Consider the following 20,190-nt stretch of genomic DNA (forward strand, 5'->3'; position numbering starts at 1 on the left):
ATAAGTTTGATTCTCCCAATATTTAGGTGGAGGAAATATCTGCTCATCCAGTACAGGATGTCAGTCAAGCAGTCTGACATTTTAGGGAGAGTGAAGAGAGGTGGTGGCTGAGTGTCGTCAATGTAGATGTGGAAAGTGATGCTGTGTTTTCAGATGATGTCGCCGAGAAGCAGCATGTAGATGCAAAATAGGACACGGCCAAGAACAGATTCTTGGGGAATACTGGAGGTAACAGTGCAAGAGTTAGAAGATAAGCCATTGCAGGTGATTCTCTGACTACGATTAGATAGATAAGAATGGAACTAGATGAGTCTAGTCTTGTCACCTGGAGAAATGTTGGAGTGGAATGGTTCAATAACTGTGTCTAAGGCTGCTGACAAGTTGAGAAGGATGAGGAAGGATAGTTTTTCCTTTGTCACAGTCACATAGGATGTCATTTGTGACTTTAACCAGAACCGTTTTGGTACTGTGGCAGGGGTGGAAACCAGATTGGAGGGATTCAAAAATGGAGTTCTGGGAAAGTGGGTACAAATTTGAGAGGTGACAACATGTTAAAAGACTTTGGAGAGGAAAGGGAGGTTGAAGATGGGCCGGTGGTTAGCAAGTACGGAATGGTTTACTGAGGAGGGGCTGATAACGGGTGATTTGACAGATTGGGTGACCATATGTGAGGAGAGCTGTTTATAATATCTGCTAACATGTGGACCAGGAGGGGAAGTTGGGTTGTAAGTAGTTGAGTGGGAATAGGGTCGAGAGAGCAGAAGGTGGGTCTCATGGACAAGATGAGCTTAGAACGGGCATGAAAGGAGATAAGAGAGAAACTAGAGAGGATATGAGTTCAGGGCTAGGGCAGGGGAGAACCTTAGAGGAAATTTGGCATAGTGGGTTAAGGGAGGGGAGGGAAGTGACTGAAGCAGCTGATCAGATGGTCTCAAACCTAGTGACAAGTATATGAGCTCCTTGGACTTGTTGGAGGTAAGGGTGAAAGAGACAGAAGAGATTGGTTTAAGAAGACGGTTTTCAATAGAGAAAGAAGCCGGGTGTTATCTTTGGGTTCCAGGATGATCCTGGAATAGTGAGCAATTTTGCAGACTAGATCAAGACCTGAAAGTGCTTTATGTCCAGCCACATCTGTCGGTAAATGGCACAACCAGTTGTGTGCCGTATGTGTTGAAGTTTACATCCCTTGGACTTAAGGGAGCGGAGATGAGGGCCTTACCGGGGGGATGGCCAGGGTGCCAGCAAGTAATGGTTTTAAACATTACATAAGCAACAGGAGTAGAAGTAGAACATATGGTCCCTTGAGGCTGCTCTGCTATTCAATATGATCATGGCTGATCTGCCTCAACTCCACTTTCCTGCCCGCTGCCCATATCTCTCAATTCCCCGAGATCTTGACTTCCACAAAAATCTACTGAAGCTTTGCTGTACCTCCTTCAATGCAAGTATATCCTTCCTTAGATATGGAGATCAAACTGTGCTAAATACTCCAGGTGTGGTCTCACCAAAGCCCTATACAATTGTAGTAAAACTTCCTTACCTTGTACTCCAATCCCCTTACAGTAATGACCAACATGCCATTTGCCTTCTTAATTCCTTGCAGTACCTGCATGCCAACTTTCTATGTTTCTTGTACGAGTATACCCTAGTCTCTCGGAACATCAGCATTTAGGATTTTCACATCTTTTAAGAAATATTCTGCTTTTTGATTCTTACTACCGAAGCAATAAAGGAATAACCTCACACTTCCTTACATTATACTTCATCTGCCACCTTGTTGCCCATACACTTAACTTGCCTGTATTTCTTTGCAGCCGCTTTGTGTCCTCCTGATGGTTTATATTCCCACCAAGCTTTATATCGTCAGCAATCATGGCTACATTACGCTGTCTGTGCGTCTAAGTCATTAATAAAGATTGCAAATTGTTGAGGCTCCAGCACTGATCCTTGTGGCGTTTCACTAGTTACAGTCTGTCAACTTTAAAATATCCTGTTTATCCCTACTTTCTGCTTCCTGCCCATTAACCAGTCCTCCATCAATGTTAATATATTACCCCTAGCTACAATGAGTCCTTATCTTGTGTATTAAACCTTTGTGTGGCACCTTATCGAATGCCTTTTGGAAATCCAAGTACACTACATCTACTGGTTCCCCTTTATCCACCCTTCTAGTTACATCCTCAAAAAGCTTTAACAAGTTTGTCAAACATGATTTCCCTTTCGTAAAACCATGTTGATTATCTGATCATTCTGTGATTTTCTAAGTGCATTGTTAATAGATTCCAGCATTTTCCTGACAACTGATGTCAGGCTACCTGTAGTTTCCTGTTTTCTCTTCCCCTCCTTTCTGATTTTACATTTGCAAACTTACAATCTGCTGGGACTGTTTGAAAATCGTGGGAATGTTGGAAAAGCATGACCAGTGCATCCACTATCTCTGCAGCAACCACCTTTTGGACCCTGAGGTAGGCCATCAGATCCAGGAGATTTGCCAGTTTTTAGTTCCTTAAGTTTCTGTAATGCTTTTTCACTGCCAATTGTCACGCACATTGGAAGTGCGCTGAGACAGCATTCACAGACCAACTCTGAAGAGCTTTGAAAAAAACAAATTTTGTCTGTTTAAAAAAAAAATGAACTTTTATTTTAAAAAGTGAACAATAGTCCAAAATGGCTGCTTTTTGTATATCCAGTCTACCCAAGACAAAGGATAACTCTTCAAAGCCAAAGAGTGTTAATGAAATCTATCTTACACCTATCCTAAAAACATCTAAAACAAAGGAGGTGTGAAGTAGCCATGTCCTGGGCCATTGTATGACCAGAGCGTTTCCTAACAGGAGGTGAGAGGTGACACAGTTTTACCTTAAAACAATGTCAGCTCGAGAGAGACTGACCCAGAAGGTGAAGCTACTTGTAACAGCTGGCATTCCAGCAAGCCAGAAAACACATGCCCTGCTGAAAAATCCGGCATCTACAGAGAGAGCTAGAGGTGACCCACCATCTTCAACAGAACCTTAAATCAAGAGAGAAATCTACAATCATCTCAGGCCTGCAACTATCTAGAACTTAAATCTCAGGACAATTCAACCCTCCCCCACCGGTCTAAAATCCACTTACTACCTCTTTCCCTTCTCTACCTGTTTCTTCGTGTGTGTGTGTGTGTGTGTGTGTGCACGTGCTTGTGTGAATGCGTGAGTGAATCAGGTTGCGACAATTTCAGTATAAAGTGTATTGATCAACAAACTTTTTTTAAACCTACAAGAAAACCTGTCGCTGTCTGTTGATTTGAAAAATAAAACACCAAGGGACTAAAATCTTAATACAAATATACTTGCTGCGGTCACGTGGGGAATGTAACAGTGGGAACCAGCCATGCCGCACCATTTGGCCGTATCAAATTGGGAGCTCAAAACCGACATCTGAACTGCCAGACAAATGAGAGATTTGGAAAACGGGAGGAAAACTGATCTCTAAAATTGTGGAAAAATAAACACAGATTTTTGTGTATTCTTCTGTTTTTTTGTTCTCTAAAGTGCTAGAAACAAAAGAGATGGCCACATTTAATGATAAGGGTTGTGTAGAGCAGGGAGAGATATCACATGACAAGTTAAACAAATTAGGTGTTGAAGATTTAAAAGGCTTAGCTACAGAGATGGGAATCACTTTCAGACAAAAAGCAAAGAAACCTGAACTGGTGAAAAGTTTAGCTAACCATTTTAAACTTATCCCTGAGCTATAAGAAGACAGCATAGAATACGAGTCTGAAAGAATAGCTCTAGCTAGAATTCAGTTGAAACCGAAAGAGAAGCAGTTGCAGATGAAAAGGGTAGCGATGCAATTTCAGCAAGAAAGAGGAAAGGGAGATGCAAAGAGAGGAAGAGGTAGGAAGGTTTGAGTTACAGAGACTGCAAACCCAAAATGAAAATGCTACTAGTCACTTAAACCTTATCCCCAATTCAGAGCAAAACTTTGATGTGCTGAGGTACTCAAGACTAGTGCCAAAATTTAATGAGGAGGAGGTTGAGTAATATTTTATTGCATTTGAGAAAATAGCTGCCAGGCTAAAATGGCTGCAAGAATTTTAGACTCTTCCTCTTACAAGGTGATTTGGTGGATAGGGTTCGTGAAGCCTTTTCCCTGTTATCAGAGGAAAGTTCCTCTGATTCTGAACAAACTAAAACTGCAATTCTAAATGCATATGAGTTGGTACCGGAAGCAAATAGGCAGAAATTCCGACACACCCAGAGAAGACCCAGACAGACATATATTGAATTCGAAAGAATCAAACTTAATGGCTTTTGATTGCTGGATACGGTCTCTGAAGCTAGAACTTTCATACGAAAATTTGAGAGAAGTGATGTTGCTGGAAGAGTTTAAAAATCGCATCCCAAGTAGCATAAAAACCCACATAGAAGAACAAAGAGTCACAAGAGTAAGGGAAGCAGCAAAAATGGCCGGTGACTATGAATTAGTACATTAATCCCTAACTCTGAATAAATTTGGGTCTAGTAACTCATATAACCTGGGGAGAGATAGCAGCGATGTAGAGAAAGCAACCACGATATGGTTAGCTGAAACATTTAAAAAAAATCAAATAGGGACGAGGAAAGTTCCCAAGAATGCTGAGTGAGGTAGATGCCTGACCCAGTTGATGTGCCACAGGGGAGTGCAATGGAAGCTGGACAACCGCTTCCGAGTAGTAGTGTCCGAGAGGACATGGGGCAGATTAGGGAAACAATTATCTCTGACGTAAAAGGGAAGGTAACAGACCCTAAAGTGAATCCCACTTGTGAAAATCACAAGAGAACTAAAAGTGAGGTCAGCATGGATCTACACGCTGAAGAATCACCCACTCCGGTTCCAAATCCAAAACTAATCAAATCCAACAATTCGGAGTCAGAACCCAGCCAGGATAAGGGACAGGAAGAAATCCCAGATGCCTTGCAGGGGCTAAAAAAAAGTTAACACCCATTATTACCCTAGGAATAAGAACTATCAATGTTCCACAACCTGAATGGTTAACACCATGTATTGTGGAAGCAGTAGTCAAGGGGGTTAAAGCTTGTGTAAACAGAAAACATTGCCACAAGCAGAAACAGAAATTTTCATACTACAAGTTCACCATCAACCAAATGGCCCTGGAGGTTAACATTCCTAAAGTTCCCACAGATTGGAGGGTAAATAATGTAACCCCACTATTTAAAAAGGGAGGTGGAGAGAAAGCAGGGAATTACAGACCAGTCAGCCTGACGTTGGTAATGGGGAAAATTCTAGAGTCCGTTATCAAAGATTTTATAGCAGAGCACTTGGAGAACAGTGGGAGAATTTGGCAGAGTTAGCATGGATTTACGAAAGGGAAATCATACTTGACAAATCTTCTAGAATTCTTTGAGGATGTAACTAGTAGAGTTGGTGAGGGGGAGCCAGTGGATGTGGTTTATTTGGACTTTCAGAAGGCTTTCTACAAAGTCCCATATAAGAGATTAGCATGTAAAATGAAAGCGTATGGGATTGGGGGTAGTGTATTGCAATGGATAGAAAATAGGAAACAAAGACTAGGGATAAATGGGTCATTTTCCGAATGGCAGGCAGTGACTAGTGGGTTAATACAGGGATCGGTGCTAGGACCCAAGCTATTCACAATATACATTAATGATTTAGATGACAGAACTAAATGTAATATCTCCAAATTTGCAGATGACACAAAACTGGGTGGGAGGGTGAGTTGTGAGGAGGATGCAGAGAGGCTTCAAGGTGATTTGGACAAGTTGAGTGAGTCGGCTAATGCATGGCAGATGCAGTATAATGTGGATAAATGTGAGGTTATCCACTTTGGTAGCAAAAACAGGAAGGCAGATTATTATCTGAACGGCTACAAACTAAGAAAGGGGAATATGCAGCGAGACCTGGGTGTTCTCATACACCAGTTGCTGAAGGTGCAACAGGTGGGAAAAAAGGCAAATGGTATGTTGGCCTTCATAGCGAGAGTATTCGAGTTTAGGACCGGGGATGTCTTGCTGCAATTATACAGGGCCTCGGTGAGGCCACACTTGGAATATTTTGTGCAGTTTTGGTCTCCTTATCTGAGGAAGGATGCTCTTGCTATAGAGGGAAGGTTTACCAGACTGATTCCTGGGATGGTGGGACTAACGTATAAGGAGCGATTGAGTCGGTTCGGATTATATTCGCTGGAGTTCAGAAGAGTGAGGGGGGATCTCACAGAAAAGTATAAAATTCTAACACGACTTGACAGGGTAGATGCAGGAAGGATGTTCCCGATGGTGGGGGAGTCCAGAACCAGGGGTCATAGTCAAAGGATATGGGGTAAACCTTTCAGGACTGAAATGAGGAGAAATTTCTTCACCCAGACAGTTGTGAGCCTGTGGAATTCGCTACCACAGAAAGCAGTTGAGGCCAAAACATTGTATGTTTTCAAGAAGGAGTTAGATATAGCTCTTGGGTCTAAAGGGATCAAAGGGTATGGGGCAAAAGTGGGAACAGGCTACTGAGTTGGATGATCAGCTATGATCATAATGAATGGCGGAGCAGGCTCGAAGGGCCGAATGACCTACTCCTGCTCCTATTTTCTATGTTTAGTGCAAACTGGTGTGAGAGAAACCACAATCCCATTTGACAACACGTAAGCAGAAGAAATGCAATTTTCTGATGGTACCTCATTCAAAGAAAGGATGATGAAAAATGTAGACTGGAAGCTTGAGGAGTGAATGAAATGAATGTGTAATGTTATGTGACGCTAAACTGTTTCTTTTTTCCCTCTTTCTAAGTCCAAAAAATGAGAACAAACAACATAAAAATTAAATCAAAGGAATTTCATTTTTTCCCTTTTGGGGGAAGTATCACACGCACAGAAGTGTATCGATACACAGACTAACTCTGAAGAGCTGCGAAAAAACTAACTTTGTAAAAAAAAACTTTATTTTAAAAATTGAACAATGGTCCAAAATGGCCACAGAAGAAAAAGAGGATTAGCCTTTTGTGCATCCAGTCTTACAAAGAACAACTCTTCAAAGCCAAAAAGTGTTAATGACATCTATCTTACATCTATCCTAAAAACATCCACAATTGAATATCTTCTAAAACAAAGGAGGTGTGAAGTAACCACGTCCTGAGCCATTGTGTGATCACCATGGGTAGAAACCAGAGTGTCTCCTAACAGGAGGTGACACAGTTTTACCTTAAAACAGACACCCAGAGAGAGAGAGAGAGACTGACCCAGAAGGTGAAGCTACTTGTAACAGCTGGCATTCCAGCAAGCCAGAAAGCACATATCCTGTTGAAAAAATCTGACACCTACATCAAACAGCAGAGAGAGCTGGAAGTGACCCACCATCTTCAACAGAACCTTCAAACAGGCGTAAAAGCTATAACCATCTCAGACCTGCAACTATCTAGAACTTGAATCTCAAGAGAATGTAACAGGTTAATCGTAACCCTTCTCTCCCACTAAAACCCACCTGCTACCTCTTTCCCTTCTTTTCCTGCTTCTTCGTGTGTGTGTATGCGCGAATGTGTAGATGAATGAGTTTGCAACAATTTTGGGATAAGCCATATTGAGCAATAAACAATTGACTTTCTGTTTTAAAAGCTGCAAGAAAACCTGTCACTCTCTGTTTATTTGAAAAATAAAACACCAAGGGACTAAACTCTTAATACAAATACACTTGTGATCAGGTGGGAGTTGAACAGTGGAAACCACCCACGTCACACCACGTGGTCGTAACATAATATTAATTACTTTAACTTCTTTACCCTTATTAGCTCATTAATTACTCTTCATTACTGGCATGTAATTTGTGTCTTCTCCTGTCAAAACAGACACAATATATTTGTTTAATGCCTCTGCCATTTTCTCATTTCCCTTATTAATTAATCCTGTCTCTGTCTCTAAGGGGCCAATGCTTACTTTAGCATCTCTTCTTTTTATACACTTGTAAAAGTTGGTACAATCTGTTTTTAGATTCGTGGCTAGTTTATTCTCATGACTAGTTGATTCACATTGTTTTTTTCCCGTTTAATGGGGCCTAAAGCATTAAAGATGGAGTTGAGGATGTGGTTGAGCAGATTGGCAGCTGCAAAAATGTTTTGGTGAACAGAGGGCCAAAGCCTAGACAGCTGGGATTTTTGAAAGAGCAGTTGTAAGTGTATTGGGAGAGAGTTTTCTTTTCCAAGACACGAAAGGAAGTAGGGTTGGAAGGGGGAAGTGGGTGAAGAGCAGTACAAGGAAGTGATAAAAAAAATTTTTTTTTAAAGTGAGCAGAGATGGCCTTATCTGTGATTGCTACGATGGGAGTAGCATTGAGTTGTTATGACCTGGAATGCACTTCTTGAAATGGTAGCAGCCAATCCAGTAGGAACTTTCAATAGGGAATTATACTTGAATAGCGCACATTTGCAGGCAATGGTTGTGGGGAGGTGGGGAGTTGCAGGGAAAAGCAAGGGAGTGGGACTAATTGGTTTGCTCTTTTAAAGAGCCAGCACAGGCACAACAGACTAAATTCTGTCCTCCTGCTCTGCAAATTCCATGATTTTATGATTCTAATACGCCCAGATCTAGTCACCAAGGCGCAAGGGAGACATTCAGTCACCGAAGGCAGTAATGAGAAGAGACATGAAGCTGATCCTAAAGTTAGAGATCTGAGTTGAGGAAAGAGTGGCCTTGTAAGGAGGAGATTGAAAGATAATCTAGAGATAAAAAAGAAAACTATGGGAAGAATAAAATTGGAATATTGGTTCAAATTAATTTGTGCAAATAGACCAAAGAAAAACTAATTCAGTGAGGTTAAATTTTGGACTGCTTCAAGTTCATCAAACATCATTTAGCCACTATTTCCAATTTCAATAAAATGCTTCATCCTGTCTGACCTCCACCCCCCCCACCCCGCTTTTGCTCTTTTTCCTCCCCTTGCCCCGTCAGTCTTCCCTGTCCCTTCTCAATTACTTGTCTTTACCCCTTCCCTCCCCTACATCCGTAATCCCCTCCAGTCACCTAGGGATTCCTCCACCCACTCAACCATATCCATCACCTCTAGCTTTTCCTCGACTCTCGGCTTTCTTCTCCCCACCCAACCTATCTCCTCCCTCTTCCTCTCCCATTTGTTTTCCTCTGCCTTAATCCCATTCTTTCCTTCATTTTTTTTCTTATCCCATCCCTCCCCACTTTCCACCATCATTCTCTGTCCTCCCACCTCCTCAACCTACCTTGTCTGTCAGTGTCTTCACCTGTTTCCCAGCTATAAACTCAAAAGCCAGCCCTTTGTATTTAAAGTTGCATAAAGTATGTTTTCCCTGACTTCCCATTACCACCTCTTTCATTTTTTGTGTTTTTACACTAGATGTGCTACTTGGGTTAAGCTACAATGAGCACTCGCACAAGTGAACTTCATGCAACTTATGAACCAGATTGCCATTTTACATGGTATAGCAAGCACGGAAACAGGCCATTCAGCCTACATGTTGGTGTTTATGCTCCGTGCGAGCCTCCTCCCTCCCTTCTTCATCGACATGACATCAGAAGATGTGATTAGAAATGATGTAAACTGCATTTAAAATAAGAGAAGTATCAAATAAACTAATCATGCTCAAAAGAGGATAAACCCCTAGTATGGACAGATTACATCTGTGGTTTCCTAAAGAATCTAAGGAAGAGATAGTGAGGCATTGTTGTACATATTTAGTAATTCGTTAGAAAAAGTGTAGAGGACGAGCAGAATGCTAACGCCTATATTTAAAAAGGGAAATAGAACATGTCAAGAGAACTAAAGACCCAATCAGCTTACCATCAGGAGGGGAAAAAAATGGAAATCGTAGAATGGTTACAGCACAGAAGGTGGCCATTTGGCCCATTGAGTCTGTGCTGGCTTTCTGCAAGAATAATTTAGCTAGTCCCAGTACCCTGCCCTTTCCCGGTAACCCTGCAATTCTTTTTCCTTCAGGTTCTTATCCAATTCCCCTCTGAAGGCCACAATTGAATCTGTCTCCACCACCCCTCCAGGCAGTGCACCCAGATTGTATCCAATCGCTGTGTAAAAAAGTTCTTCCTCATGTCGCTTTTGGTTCTTTTGACAGTCACTTTAAATCTGTGTTATCTAGCCCTCGACCACTCCACCAACGAGAGAAATTTCTCCCCTACACGCTGTCCAGATCCCTCATGATCTCGAACACCTCCCCTCAGCCCACTCCTCGCCAACCTTCTCCAATCCAACCACCTAATCGAAGACCCTCATCCCTGGAACTGTTCTTGTGAATCTCCTCTGCACTCTCACATCCCTCCCAAAATGTGGCACCCAGAACTGGGCACAATGCTCTAGTTATTGGGAGGTGGTGGTGTAGTAGTAATGTCACTAGACAAGCAATCCAGAGGCCCAGGTTAAAGCTCTGGGGACATGGGTTCGAATCTTACTATGGCAGGTGGTGAAATTTGAATTGAATTCATAAAAATATGGAATTAAAAGCTAGTCTAATGATGGTGAAACAATTGTCTATTGTTTAAAAAAAAAAAACTCATCTGGTTCACTAATGTCCTTTTAGGGAAGGAAATCTGTTTTCCTTACCTGGTCTGGCCTACAAGTGTCTCCAGACCCTCAACAATGTGGTTGACTCTTAGCAAGCCACCCAGCCTAAGGGCAGTTAGGGATGGGCAATAAATGCTGGCCGAGCCAACGATACCCATATTCCACAAATGAATAAAAAAAAAAGTTGAGGCTGAACCAGTATTCTATAAAGTTTTATCATCTGTTTTTGTACTGTATGCCTCTATTTATAAAGCCCAGGATCCCTTAAGCCTTTTTAACCATAATGGCAGAGTATGACTGAGGGGCCATAGGACCAACTCTTGCTCCTGTTACTTATGTTCTTATGACATGTAGAGATGTAAAGCTCAATCCAGTGGCCAAATGTGCTTTGTATTTAAGCAGAAATGAACCCCTTTAAACCCTACTAAAGGAGAAAATAGAAAAACATCAAGAAAACAAAAATACAGTAATGAATAGACATGAATTTCAAAAGGAAAAGTCTTGCTTGATTAACCCCATTGAATTCTTTAAACAGGTAACTGAGAGACTAGACAAGGGCAATGTAGTAGATCTAATATAATTAGATTTCCAACAGGCCCTCAATAAGGTACCTTAGACCAATGAATAACGTCGGAACATGCAGAGTCAGGGGACAAGTAACAGAATGTAGCTAGCTGGCTGCAAATCAGAAAGCAGTGAGTAGGAATAAAAGGTAGCTGTTTAGAGTGACAGAAGGTGGGAAGTGGGGTCCCGCAATGCTGGAGCCACTGTTCACAATTTATATTAACAATTCAAACCAGAATCAAAAGCACAATTTCAAAATTTGCTGACACCACCAACTTGTTTGGGGGTGGGGTGTTGGTGTGGCAGTGGTAATACTGGGGAGAACTGGAACAAATTACAAATCAACATTAATAAACTTGAGTATTGCTGAAAATAGAGACATGTCGTTGAAGTTTTTCGTCTTGCCTGAAAAGTGCCCAGTCTACCTCTAATTACCCTGGAAGGGTAATGTATCCCAAAAGTTTGAACAACAGGTGAAGCTAGCTGTTTCACGCTGTTACTATGTAGTAGAAACACCTGCGGTATTTGCCACTAACAGGATGCTGCCTTCAAGCCTTCTGCTGTTTGCAATGGGCAAGGTACCCAACCAGCCCGTGTTTGCAAAACTCAAAATATAGTGTCCAACATTAGATGTGATTCCGCAATTGGACAACATTTGCGAAATAATCCAGTGTGCTAAGAATTACGCTGACAACCAATTTAAGATTGTCAGTAGGGCTCGCAGTGTGGTGCATTGTGCGTACTGGAAGCTATATATATTAATACACAGGGCACTATTCTTTTTACATATTTCTGTCTGCAAACATTACGCCTGTTTCAGGTAAACAAAATAAGTGACAGTCATTTGCTGGTTCATTCCTCAGGGCAATACCTTGACCGATCAGTGTCAAGTTGCCTGGTTTAAATTTCAAGCAAAGCTTGGCAGTTAACTGTCAGTCACTGTAACCTGGTGCATTCTCCATGGCAATGCCTCTACCAATCAGAGTTCACTTGCCAACCAGTCAGCACTCTCTTCTCATGCAGTAGAAGTTGTTGTTTTCCATTACATTGATTACTCTTACGATTGTCCTGATGCAAGACGAAAAGCTTCAACGACATGTCTCTATTTTCAGCAATAATTCATAAACTTATGGAATGGCAAATTACTTTCAACATAGATAAGTGTGAGGTATTAGATTTTGCTCCCCTCCAAGACTTGGCAACATATCACCGTTTCTTCACTGTCACTGGATCAAAATCCTGGAACTCCCTCCCTAACAGCGCTGTGGGTGTACCCGCACCAGACGGAAGGCAGTGGGTCACGAAGGCAGCTCACCACCACCTTCTCAAGGGCAATTAGGAATGGGCAATAAATGCTGGCCTTGCCAGCAACGCCCACATCCCACAAAAGAATAAAAAATAGTAGTGCCTGTGGAGGCTCCGGTCTTCACAGCAGTTTCATTACTGACATCTGCAGCCTTCTGGAACAAGACCTCCTTCCCTGTGGGCATGCATTGTCAGTAGTCGGCAAGGTGTCTGACACTGGAGAACCAACCGCCCCAGGTCCTCCCTCTCCCCGAAGTTGTGTGCTCTCTTCTGCTGCAAGGAGAGAACGCAGAGAGTTGATTGTCAGCAATAGCTTGTGTGGGTAGCAGGAAAGGACAGCAATTGTGGAGGGTGTCTGTGTCGCATGAGGGCAATAGGATGAGGGTGAATTTGAGTGTTGACTGCTCAGATGGAATGTGAGGTGCCTGTGATGAGGAATGAGTGCAGCTGCAAGATGTGTTGACCTGAGGAGTGCTGCACTGGGAAAATCAGAGTGTCAGGCTTGGCACCTGAAATTGCAATGCCTTTCCTATTCTCCAGAGGTTGTGGATCCTCTTGGTCCACTGCCTCCAGGTTGGAGGGACCATATTTCTGCTGACTTTCTTGGCCACTTCCATCCACGCCTGCTTGGTTGGAGATCTTCTCCCATCCTTGGGACAGCTCACCTCACTGCAGTCCCTCAGATCCTGCAGCAGGACCTCCAGGTAAGAGTGAGAGACCCAGGGAGCAGCTTTCCCAGGTCTCCTGTCCATTCCTGTGGTTGCTGCAGAGTCAAAACTCCATATCCAGTTGATCCATTCAAGCCCATGGCATGGTCCTTTTAATTAGAAATCCTTCCTTTGACAGATCCAGCACATCATTCCACCCTGATTGGTCAGGGAACACAAAGCGGTATGCCAATACTGTGGCTCAGTTAAAAAACCTCAGTAAAGCCAAATGAAGAGTTCCGTGTGTTCCTGACCCGCTAATGGTCCATCATTTCGGCAGGGACTAAGTAGAGAAGATTTTGTCCAATGTTTTCACTTATGGGGAACAGCAAAACAAGAGGCTATCAATGCAAGATAATGACCAAGAGATCAAATAGGGAATTCAGAAGAAACTTCTTCACCCAGAGAGTGGTGAGAATGTGGAAGTTACTACCACAGGGAGTAGTTGAAATGAATAGTATAGATGCATTTCAGGGGAAGCTGGACAAGCATAAGAGGGAGAAGGGAATAGAGGGTTACGATGTAGACTTAAATGAGGAAGAATGGCAGGAGGCTCGAATGGAGCATAAGCACTGGCATGGACTGGTTGGGCTGAATAGCCTCTGAAGTTTAATTTAACTTTTTTGCTTTTCAATTCTGTACCTCTACAAATGAACCCCAAAGGCTTGTTTGCTTTTCTATGGCCTTTTTCTGTGCTGAATATTCTATCTAACCCCATCAACATATCCTTCTATTCCTTTCTTCCTTGTGTTTATCTAGCTTTGCTTTATCTGCATCTATGCTAGACACCTCAACTACTCCTTGTGGTAGCAAGTTGCACATTCTGACTAATCTCTGGGCAGAGAGGTTTCTTTTGAATTCCCTATTGAATTTGTTAGTGTCTATTTTATATTTCAAAGTGATTTCTGACAACGCAGTGGCCCACTGACGTTATCAGAGTGCTCCAAACTGTGCAGGTGCTCAAACAGTCTCCTGCACAGCCTACGCCTTACCTTGCCAGGACTAACTGGTGCAGGTAAAATGCTCTCGCCCCTCGGCCGCTCGCTCCCTGCTCTCTTCCCCTCCGCCCAGTCCCTCCAGATGCTAGCTTGAGGCCAGGGGCCGCTTCCGTCCTCTCGCCCACTTGCTCCGCCCAAAGAAGCAAAGTGGTCTGCGAGGGGCGATGGGGCAACGTAGGAGCGAGTGGCCAAGAGGAGGGAAGCGGCCCATGGCGTAGAGCTAGCATCTGGAGGGGGTGGAGTGGTGGGGGTAGTGAACGGCTGGAGAGTGGTAGGAGGTGGGGGCAGCCGGAGAGTGGGATGGTGCTGAAACCTCAAAGAATTGTGGAGGGTGTGCAGCACTATCAGAGATGCTTTCCTTTAAACAGCGCAATGTTTTCCGAGTATCAAACATGTCCATTGTGTGCTGCCATGGGTTGAAGTTGTTTTTCTGTGATAAATTAAGCAGCGCCATCTTTAATCCTGGCAGCTGCCTGAATGTCGCAGACCGTGACGTTTCAGTGGAACAGGCTGCATTTGCGCATGTGCTAGTAAAGCACCACCTAGTGGTAGCTTTGTCAGCAAACGCAGTCTTTATATTTATAGCCCTTACTTCTGGCCTGCTGCACAAGTGGAAGCAACACCTCTGGGCTGAATTATACGAGTGTGCCGCAGTTCGCGGCGGCACACTCTGATGGCAGCGTGCATCGCACGCAGATGCGCTGTCCCTGAGCCCCTGCGATATTACATTCGGGGGGTGCTCATTTAAACAGAGGGGGCAGAGCGGCTACGCCCTGATGATGATGTTCACCCTCACCCCTCAGAAGGTTCTGCAGCCTCTCAGTGAAATCACTGCCAGGGCGGTAATATGACATCCTGGAATCACATCTGCAGCCTCTGTCAGTTCCCCTAACTAATGAATCTCCTATCAGTATTGCTTTCCTGACCTTCCTGCTTCCTCCCCTCCTTCCCCCCCCCCCCCACCTCACCCCCACCCCCACCAGCCCCTGCACAGCTGAGCCACCCATGGTGTTGTGACCGTAGCTCTGGCTGTATTCCTCAGAGGAAACATTTCCCTTACCAGCATTCAGAACTGAATACTGGTTGTAGAGAGAGATGTGTTTTTTTTCCAAAATTATACTGTATTCATAAAATTTACATAAGTACATTATCTAACAATTCAAACTTGACATTACATAAAGTGCAATACAGATCAGTTTCTTTCTATACAGTATATGTGGTGCCTCACTACACTTGCCATTACAGTTTATATTTACAATGTGAATTTTCATTTAATCTCTGGTGCATATAGCCCAAAGGGTTTTAACATGGGTTCCAGCCGCTTGATAGACTATGGCGGGGTGGTCTTCGACTGTGCCCTTTCCCCATTAAGCTTTTGTGGCGAGTGCCCCAAGATTTAGTGTGTCCCTCAGCACATAGTTCTGGGCCTTGATTGAAATGCGCCAGTCTGTGATATTCAGACATGGACAGCTCTTTGCACTGAAAGACCGGTAAGTTTCGGGCAGAACAAAGAGCGTCTTTCACCGAGTTGATGCTCCTCCAGCAGCAGTTGATGTTTATCTCGGTGTGCATCCCTGGGAACCACCCGTAGAGCACTGAGTCCTGCGTTACAGAGCTACTCGCGATGAACCTCGACAAAATTTTTCGAGGAGGTGACTAGGTGTGTTGATGAGGGTAAAGCAGTCGATTTAGTATACATGGATTTCAGTAAGGCTTTTGATAAAGTCCCGCATGGGAGATTGGTTAAGAAGGTAAGAGCCCATGGGATCCAGGGCAATTTGGCAAATTGGATCCAAAATTGGCTTAGTGGCAGGAGGCAGAGGGTAATGGTCAAGGGCTGTGACCATTGGTGTACCACAGGGATCGGTGCTGGGACCCTTGCTGTTTGTAATGTACATTAATGATTTTAGACATGAATATAGGAGGTATGATCAGTAAGTTCGCAGACACGAAAATTGGTGGTGTCATAAATAGTGAGGAGGAAATCCTTAGATTACAGGGAGATATAGATGGGCTGAGCAGTGGCAATTGGAATTTAATCCTGAAAAGTGTGAGGTAATGGATTTTGGGAGGACTAACAAGGCAAGGGAATTCACAGTGGATGGTAGGACCCTAGGAAGTACAGAAAGTCAGAAGGACCTTGGTGTACTTGTCCATAGATCACTAAAGGCAACAGCAAAGGTAGAGAAGGTGGTTAGGAAGGCATATGGGATACTTTCCTTTATTAGCCGAGGCAAAGAATATAAGAGAAGGGAGGTTATGATGGAGTTATATAAAACGCTAGTTAGGCCACAAGTGGAGTACTGTGTACAGTTCTGGTCACCACGCTATAGGAAGGATGTGATTGCACTGGAGAGGGTACAGAGGGGATTCACCAGGATGTTGCCTGGGCTGGAGCATTTCAGCTATGAAAGGAGACTGAAAAGGCTAGGGTTGTTTTCCTTGGAGCAGCGAAGGCTGAGGGGGAACATGATTGAGGTGTACAAGATTATGAGGGGCATTGATAGGTGAGATAGGAGGAAACGTTTTCCCTTTTGCAGAGGGGTCAAGAACCAGGGGACATAGATTTAGGGGAGATTTGAGGAAACATTTTTTCGCCCAGAGGGTGGTTGGAATCTGGAACGCACTGCCTGAAGAGGTGGTGGAGGCAGGAACCCTCACAACATTTAAGAAGTATTTAGATGACCACTTTTGAAACACCATAGCATACAGGGCTACGGGCCAAGTGTAGGAATATGGGATTAGAATAGTTGGGTGCTGTATGGCCGGCACAGACACGATGGGCCGAAGGGCCTGTTTCTGTGCTGTATAACTCTGACTGTAAAAATCACTGCACCTCTTTCCAGACCTGCTTTGTGAAGGCGCATTCCAGAAAGAGGTGGGAAATGGTCTCTTCCCCACTGCAGCCACCTCGAGGGCAGTGTGTGGAGGCAGTAAGACTCCGGGCGTGCAGGAAGGATCTGATGGGGAGGGCCCTTCTCACCACTAGCCAAGTAATCTCTTGGTGCTTGTTTGAAAGTACAGGCAATAAGGCATTCTGTGAATGAGTTTGACAGTCTGCTGAAGGAACCATCCGACAGGATCCACCATCTCTTTTTCCCCACAGGGTCTGGAGGAAGTTATGGGTGGACCACTGCCATGGGGTTGTGGTCAAAGGTGTTTTTCTGTACAGACTTTTCCACGAGCGACAGGTGGTACAGCACAGTCCAACTGAACGGAGCGTTCCGCGGCAATGTGGCCAGACCCATCCTTCACAATACCGGGGACAGATAGAAACTCAGCAATTAGTGACACTTGGTGTTTGCGTATCAAAGGTCTATGCACAGTTTGATGCAGCTGCACACAAAGGTGGCCATCCGGATGAGAGTGACGTTGGGAATGTTTTCTCCCCTTTATCTAGAGGTTTGAACATGGTGTCCCAGATAAAGCAGACGGTGTCTTATGTGATTGCCATGGCATAACTGCAGTGTATGAGCCAGACCTGCGCCACATAGAGCAGCAACAAAAGTATCTCGTACCTGATGACCAGATTCTTACCCGCAATGGAGAAGGAGCATCGATCCCATATACCCAGTTTCTGTTTCATCGTTTTGGCGTATGCTCCAGCTCCTCCAAACCATCTCTCCAGGACCTTCAGGTGAAGGGGACAAAGGATCGGTTGGCCCAGTTCCCAAAGAACATCGCCTCGCTCTTGCTACAATTCACTTTGGCTCCCGAGGCCAGCTCGAACTGGTTGTCGATGCTCATCAGTCTGTGAACTGACAGTGGATCCAAGCAGAAAACAGCGACGTCGTCCATGTACAGGGAGGCTTTGACCTGAGTGCCTCCGCTGCCTGAAATGTCACCCCTCTTATACCCACATCCTTCCTGTTGGACTCGGCACAAGGTACGATACAGCCCATGAACAAGACGGGGAGAGAGGACAGCCATACCTAACTCCCATATTTGATTGGAAGACTTTCTGATTCCCATCCATTATTGAAATTGCGCTACTGATGTTTTTGTGGAGCAGTCGGATCCAATTTCAAATTCCTTCCCTAATCCCCATTTTGGAGAGCATGTTCCATCATGTAGGTGTGCGACATTCTGACAAATGCCTTCTCCTGATCCAAGCTGATGAGCCAGGTATCCATGCCCCCATCCTGCACATAGACAGTCATATCCTTGAGTAGTCCGAGCCTGTCAGAGATCTTCCTGCCAGATGAATCACCAACTCCAGAACAGACTTGACCCGATTGGTGAGGACATTGGACAGAATTTTGTAGTCCACGTTGAGCAGTGAAATGGGTCACCAAATTCTTATTTTCTCCCTTTCCCTTTCCATGGTTGGAGAGCGAGATACACTCAGGACTCCTGCACTACCTGCTTAGTGCTGCTTGACTGTCTAGCAGTCACCCATTTTGCCTGCCCACCCTTAAGCTGCGGGTGAGTACCTCTAGATATATGCTATCCACATAGCTCTCAGCCTGGCGGATGCACCACAGTGATGCCAGCTGCTGCTGTCCATCTCCAAACCCCAGAGCACGAGCTGCTGCAACTGATGACACTTTCTTCAGAAGTGTCATGGAGTTTCCCACATGTGCATCTGTTGGAACTGAAGTGTCCTTCCATGCCTCTATTTATTAGGCTATTTATTAAAATATCAGAAATAAAACTTAAAACTTTTGAAAAACTTAAAACCTCACTTTTTAAAAAAACCTGACTTAATTATTCTAGTCCATTATCTTAGATCCTTACCTCAGTGCTTACATAGAAAATAGGAGCAGGAGTAGGCCATTCGGCCCTTCGAGCCTGCTGAGCCATTCATTATGATCATGGCTGATCATCCAACTCAGTAACCTGTTCCCGCTTTCGCCCCAGATCCTTTGATCCCTTTAAACCCAAGAGCTATATCTAGCTCCTTCTTGAGGCCAAAACATTGTATGTTTTCAACTGCTTTCTGTGGTAGCGAATTCCATAGGCTCACCACTCTCTGGGTGAAGAAATTTCTCCTCATTTCAGTCCTGAAAGGTTTCCCCCGGATCCTTAGAATTTGACCCCTGGTTCTGGACTCCCCCACCATCGGGAATATCCTTCCTGCATCTACCCGTCAAGCCCTGTTAGAATTTTATATGTTTCTGAGATTCCCCCCCCCCCCCTCACTCTTCAGAACTCCACCGGATATAATCCTAACTGACCCAATCTCTCCTCATACGTCAGTCCCGCCATCCCAGGAATCAGTCTGGTAAACCTTCGCTGCACTCCCTCTATAGCAAGAACATCCTTCCTCAGATAAGGAGACAAAACTGCACACTATATTCCAGGTGTGGCCTCACCAAGGCCCTGTATAATTGCAGCAAGACATCCCTGCTCCTGTACTCGAATCCTCTCGCTATGAAGACCAACATACCATTTGCCTTTTTTACCGCCTGTTGTACCTGCATGCTTACCTTCAGCGACTGGTGTACGAGAACACCCAGGTCTCGCTGCATATTCCCCTCTCTCAGTTTATAGCCGTTCCGATAATCTGCCTTCCTGTTTTTGCTACCAAAGTGGATAACCTCACATTTATCCACATTATACTGCATCTGCCATGCATTTGCCCACTCACTCAACTTGTCCTAATCACCCTGAAACCCTTCTGCATCCTCCTCGCAACTCACTCTCCCACCCAGTTTTGCGTCATCTTCAAATTTGGAGATATTACATTTAGTTCTCTCATCTAAATCATTAATGTATATTGTGACTAGCTGGGGTCCTAGCACCGATTGCTGCGGTACCCCACTAGTCAATGCCTGCCATTTGGAAAAAGACCCATTTATTCCTACTTTTTGTTTCCTGTCTGCCAATCAATTTTCTATCCATCGCAATACACTATCCCCAATCCCATGAGCTTTAATTTTACACGCTAATCTCTTATGTGGGACTTTTTCGAAAGCTTTCTGAAAGTCCAAATAAACCACATCCACTGGCTGTCACTCATCAACTCTACTAGTTACATCCTTGAAGAATTCTAGAAGATTTGTCAAGCATGATTTCCCTTTCGTAAATCCATACTGATTCTGTCCGATTCTACCACTGTTCTCCAAGTGCTCTGCTATAAAATCT

The 20,190-nt window shown here is 44.1% G+C and overlaps 1 protein-coding gene across 14 annotated transcripts in view; it reads left to right on the forward strand.

Moving 5' to 3' along the window:
* The window catches only part of aopep (aminopeptidase O (putative)), a 356,223-nt gene that overhangs the window by 294,706 nt on the left and 41,327 nt on the right, over nucleotides 1–20,190 (forward strand). For 2 of the 14 annotated variants that reach the window (XM_068030074.1, XM_068030077.1), the window contains one exon: nucleotides 17,504–17,954. The exons of the other annotated variants lie outside the window; for them this stretch is intronic. In XM_068030074.1, coding sequence (XP_067886175.1) covers nucleotides 17,504–17,860 — 357 coding nt within the window. In that variant the 3' untranslated portion in view covers nucleotides 17,861–17,954. Of the gene's footprint in view, nucleotides 1–17,503; nucleotides 17,955–20,190 lie in introns of those variants that run through there. 14 annotated transcript variants of the gene reach the window in all.

The sequence above is a fragment of the Heterodontus francisci genome, chromosome 4 (genome assembly GCF_036365525.1).
Source record: "Heterodontus francisci isolate sHetFra1 chromosome 4, sHetFra1.hap1, whole genome shotgun sequence".
Taxonomy (NCBI): domain Eukaryota; kingdom Metazoa; phylum Chordata; class Chondrichthyes; order Heterodontiformes; family Heterodontidae; genus Heterodontus; species Heterodontus francisci.